The sequence below is a fragment of the Cryptotermes secundus genome, unplaced genomic scaffold, assembly GCF_002891405.2.
Source record: "Cryptotermes secundus unplaced genomic scaffold, Csec_1.0 scaffold151, whole genome shotgun sequence".
NCBI lineage: Eukaryota > Metazoa > Arthropoda > Insecta > Blattodea > Kalotermitidae > Cryptotermes > Cryptotermes secundus.
Window position 1 is genome coordinate 154,747 of NW_019744408.1, and position 6,000 is coordinate 160,746.

The 6,000-nt window shown below is 38.4% G+C and overlaps 1 protein-coding gene across 2 annotated transcripts in view; it reads right to left on the reverse strand.

Annotated features, from left to right (window-relative positions):
* Positions 1-6,000, reverse strand: part of LOC111874684 (anamorsin homolog) — a 30,752-nt gene that overhangs the window by 22,245 nt on the left and 2,507 nt on the right. For both annotated transcript variants that reach the window (XM_023870388.2, XM_023870389.2), the window contains exon 2: positions 2,126-2,463. In XM_023870388.2, the coding sequence (XP_023726156.1) occupies positions 2,126-2,463 (338 nt within the window). The remainder of the gene's footprint in view (positions 1-2,125; positions 2,464-6,000) is intronic.

A 6,000-nucleotide genomic window follows, 5' to 3' on the forward strand; every position in this document is an offset into this window, starting at 1 on the left:
CAACCAATTTGTGTCAGCTTGCAACACAAATATTCAGACTTATGGTGCAGTCAACAGACTAACAGTCACTACACAGTATAATGGGGGCTCTTTCTCTTGAGGAAAAGTGTCCGGGGAGTGAAGCCGACCACTTACCTCAAATTAGCACCAAGGTCAAGAATATGTGGATCTATACATCCACTCCCCCATATGCCTTCCTGGCATAATGCTTAATCAGTTAAGCACAAGGACAACTTTTCTTACATGTTCTAGTATTGAAATACCATGGGCAAGTTACACAGGGCAGCAACGAGTGTTGTTGCAGGATATTTATGCGTGAAGGAGAAAATTCCAGCATGAATTTCAGGACATTACAGTTTCATAAAGAAAAACCATTCATACTGCACATGTGCTATGACCAACAGTTATTATTAGACAAAAAAAGAACCAAATTGCAACATCAAGTAGCTAGTAGAGTTCTGTGGTCAGCACAGTCCATTGACCTTAACAGGTATGACTTTAATGTATCGGGAACTGTAAACCAAAATGCTGATGGATCAACCCCTCATATATTTGAAGAACGGAAAGCAAATATCCAAAAAGAAGTTTACTCTGTAACCTAAGTAGAGCTTCAGCACATGAATAAACTTTGACAGAGCTATTAAGTTTCTATGAGGAACAACAGAGACCATTCCCACAATCAGCTGTAATTTTGGGTAAGTTTTCTTGACCATAATATGGACCTGAATATGCATGAACCCAGCTAACATGAGAAGGGTGTGGCATGTTCACCTGAGTACTAGAATAATTTATGGCAGCCTCATAGTTAATTCACCTGTACAAATATTTCACAAAATATAAAAAAATAAGCATAAAAATTCATATAACACAAGTACACACAGAAAAGTTAAAATTCTTGGGTTTCTGGACATTATCAATCATACTTGTTTTTATTTAACACACACGTTTCGGTGACTCGATTCTGTGTTTGTCCTCAGGTGAAACCTACTCATACAGGTCGTTACCTGCATTTCAAGCCCAACCACCCACATCATGCGAAAAGTGGAGTCATTCATAGTTTGATGAACCAAGCAAAGGTCATATGTCAGGATCAGAAGGACTTCAACAAGGAAATCGGGAACATAATACATAACCTGGAGCTTAATGAATATCCACAAGAGTTCATTCACTCCATAATGAAGCCATCAAGGAGCAACAGTCTTTCTTCAGATATAACATACCAGGACATGGTCATTATCCCATATGTTCAGAGTGTCTCTGAAAAAGTCAAATGCACTGGAAACCATTTCAACGTCAGGACCATTTTCAAAACTGACACCGACAAAAACGGGACCAATCAGAGATGCCCAGCAATGTGCGTACTACATCCCATGTGTGTCTGGCAAATGTTGCATCAGAAAACAAACTTTTAGGAGTTCGCATTAAGGAGCATAAATGTAATCTGACCCAAAGTCTGTGTGAAAAATCAAAATCAGCCCAACATGCATATGAAAAGGGCTACAAAATATACTGGAAAGAAACAAATATCTTGCAGGTTGAACCAAACACCACATACTGGAAATACAAGGAATGCTCTCAAATGTCTCTGGTAGATCGTCTGATCAGTCAACCCAGCCTGGACACCTCTCCCATCTGCAGCAGAAGTCAAAAGACTACAACTCCATATAGTGGAAATTATGTGTGAAAGTTGTGTTTTTATATTGCCACCATACACAGGATTTGTCTCTTTACTGATGACTTCTATTCTGACAGTACTCTGATTTTAACAGCAGCAGCTATGAAATGGTGCATGGACATAGGTGCTGGGCCTCATGTGTGTGGAAATTTTTTAAAGATTTTCATGTTTGTCTTAACTCTCACAGATGGTTTATACTGTGCTTGGTCTATATATCCTATCTTGTGTTGATGCTGGTATTTGTGGATACGGGCTAGCTCCACCGATTGAGCCCAACTGAGATTTCTTCTGAAGGAGAAAGAATCCAGTATCCAAAACATTGTTTTAAATTAAAAAAAATGGGACAATATATAATGTTCAGAAACATAATTATTGTATGCATTAATATACCATTGTCAAAACTTTTAGATCTTATTCACAGGAAAAGTATCAATTAAGATATTAAAGTACCTCAAAATCTGGCTTTTGGCATTGAATTTCAACAACATTAACATTTACTGCGATGTTAAGTAAATCTTTTAATGTTTGGATTTCTGCATTTGTCAACGAAACAAGTGTGGCTTCTTGTATATTTGTCAAACCAGTGATTCTTAAAACAGATTGCAACTTTTCTGCTGTTTTCAGGTGCGTTCCATTTGCATTTTGTACTGTTACTTCTTGCAAGATGATTCTCCCTTTGGGTTTCACCACTCTTAACAACTCTCCAAGTAATTCTGTAGTGTGACTTATTGACTGTGGGAAAATCACTCCAGACAACACTATGTCAAATGATGATGTAGGATGAGATCCTGGAAAATAAACAGTGTCATAAGTAAATTTCAGAGGCAAAGGCAAAAGGTAAAGCTGTCCCCATGCTTAATTAATTAAGACATATGGGGAAGTGAAGGTATAGATCCACCATTCTTGACTTTGACACTAGCTGGAAGTGAGTTGTCAGCATCATACCTGGCTGCTTTACCCCAGGGGAAATTGTCCCTGGTACCCAATGGATAGGAAGCTAGGGGAGCCCCAGAGTTGGTCTGGATGCTGTGGAGAAGAGAAAAATCTTTCCCTTGCTGGGAATCAAACCCTGGTCATCCAGCCCATAGCATGTCACTATACTGAATGAGCTACCCCAAATACAAATTTCTGAGATATAAAAACAGAAAACCTTAGAAGTCCATATAAAGGTAAAATTGTTTCTGCTGCAAAACCCAATCCAGCATGAGATGCTTTACTTGTGCTACGTAAAAAGGTAAATCTATTCCTGTAACAGGCCATGAAGGCCCATAGGGTTGTGAGACATCGAGGTTCCCACATTTTCCAGACAATTGGCTCACAGATGGAGGTGAGGTTGTCAGCCTTACTGTCCATTAGGCCACAGGAAGATTCCCGGTGATTATTATTTGTGTTAAAGGCTGAGTCGACCCCAGGGCCACTGGGCGGCTGGAAGGATTAGGGAAATTGAAAAAATCCAATGGCCTTATCGAGAACTGAACCTGCGGCCTTCCGGCTTGTAGCATAGTGCCTCAACCAACTATGCTACCATGTGCCCCTTACCTGTGCTATGTTCATAAAATGAATGAGGTAACGCCTCCATTCATGTTTAATCTCTCAAAAAACCTGGTACTGGTGGCTACATTAAAAGTTGTCTTCATTGCCCTTCCTGTGGCAGTCAGAATAACTATGCTACAGCCAACATATCCAAGGTTCAATTCCCAGCAAGGAAACATTTTTCACTTTCTAGCATCCAAACTCTGAGTAGCTCTCAGACAAACCCAGCCTCCTGTCCAATGGGTACCAACAGCTATTTCCCCAGCATGGAGCTACATCTCCATTCTCCCAAGTCTTTATGACATGGTGATTAATTAAACACAAAGATAACTTTGGCTCTCTCCTTATTCACACATGCCACATAAACAAAATTTTATCAAATTTATAAAAAAAAAAAGGAAAACAGACAGCATGCCTCATTAAATTTATGAACAATATATTTGATTACAACTGATGACTAATTTCTTGAGACAGAATATAAATTCCAAAAAAGTGTAATTCGAGAATCATCACACAGGCAAACAAAGCAGTCTATAAGTAAATATAAATAAACTGTCTGAAACACCTCTGACAGCACATCATACATTCAGTTAAAGGTAAAGCTAAAAGTTGGCCTTTTGCTTAATTAATTAAGTACCATGCCATGAAGAAGTACGAGGAATGAACCTGACCTCAGCACTAGGAGGACATGAGTGGTCAGTTTTACAGCCCAACCGCTTTATCCCCAGAGAAAGAACACCCAGAACCCAATCATACATTCAGAAGACAACCCAATCGAAAGGAAGTCCTCCATGTTCAAGCAGATGTCCAGTATGTCAATTATAGTTCCCATCATATGTTTAAATTAAAATCTAGTAATTTTCTGATGATAATACTCTCAAAGATGTTTCAAGACAGAATAAACTACATGTATGAACATGACACAGAACCAAAGTCAGCAAACAAAGTTATAATATAACAACCCACTTGACTATGTGTCAAAATTCAAGTACCAGGAAACAAAACAAACACAAATGAGGTGTAATTATTTACTTATGCTTTATTTAACAACACTGTCATTAGCTCAGGCTACATACCATAAAATGGGTCATGTAAAGGTTAAGTTGTCCTTGTGCTTAACTAACTAAGCACTACACCATGAGAATGTATGGGGGGATGGATGTATAGATCCACATCTTCTTGGCTTCGGCACTAGCTGGAGGTGAGTGGTAAGTTTCACGCCCTGACTGCTTTACCCCCGGGGAAAGAGTCCCCAGTACCCACTGGATAGGAGGTAGGGTGGACCCCAGAACAGGTCTGGATGACATGGAGAAGAGAAATTCTTTTACCCTACTGGCACTCGAACTCTGACCCCTTGGTTCTCCAGCCTGTAGGTAGTCACTATGCTGACTACACTATCCTGGCTCCTATACAATCACATGGTAGAATGATTAATGGAGTGGGAATGCTGTTGAGGGAAGCTCTCATGGGCTAATCTAAGGTACTGTTCAGCACTGACTGATGGGGTAAGGAAAACCCATGAAAAAACATCAGGCCAAAGAAAAATCAGTTAAGAACACTGTCCCAGACAAGATTCAAACTAAGCACCTTCTGAACAGAAGTCAGAAGCATTAACACCTGAGCCAATCTGCTGAGGAGAAATTGGGTTCTTGATGAAATTATGAGAAAAAGATGTTTTAGAATGTTTATTTGTTATTCAGTTCAAAAACTGTTACCAACATGTTTTCAGTTAAGTCTGTGTAGTCCCTGTAGCAACTAATACTGAAAAACGACTATTTAAGACTGGTGTGGAGATGGAAGGGCTACGTTAAAATGTGTGGCAAGGAAAAGAAATTTAGAAAGGTACGATGGATTAAGCTGGCACACAACAAATTAAATAACATGATATTTACCAAAATACATGTGATGACTGGCGAAGAAATGGACAAGGTATGATCATTTTCATAGTTAAAACATAACATGAAAATCAATCAAAAACAGTTACATTTTTTTACTGTGTTCAGAATTTAGATATTTCGATTTATTGACAAAATGTTACTTAATAACCCCATAGAGTAACATAACACATTAGTAATCCATCAAGAAGAGTTTTCTTTATGAGCTAAAATTTGCTGATCTAGCCAAGAAATTTCTAGCACTCTACGAAACGCACTTTTTGTGAGTTTCAGATTAATGAAATAATTTCTTTAACTATGTTTCATGTGAACTGTAAGTCTTAAAATTAGCTGGGAATTGTAATTGCAATAAAAATAAACTATTAACTCTATTAAAACAGGAAAAAAAAAAAGAAACACATCCATAAATTAATTTGTACTTAAAAAACACATCTGAAGTCACTAACTGCTTGTCCTTCAGTTGCTCAACATATACAGGTTGTTATTTGTGTGTTTACGCGTCTCATTTTTGTTACTGATTTCATTATTACTTGCATTTATCTGCTACTGGTCTCTATCCTGAACCAAACGACCCCAGTCCACACCCTCCCATCCTGTTTCTTCCAGGTTACTTTTAATATTATACTTCCATGTATGCCTAGGAATTCGCAGTGCCCTCTTCAAGCCTTCCTATCAAAACTCTGCATGCACTTGCCTCTCATGGATGCTACATGCCCAGCATATCTCATTCTCCAATTGATAATCCTAGTAATACAAGTACAGTAAAACTTGGTTATAGCAACATCGGTTTCTGCGACACCTTGTCTATTGCGTCAAATATTCAATGGTATGAACTAATTCCTCATAAAGCAACTGTTTTTATACCTTGCTTAGTACGACATGCACAAATGCATCAAC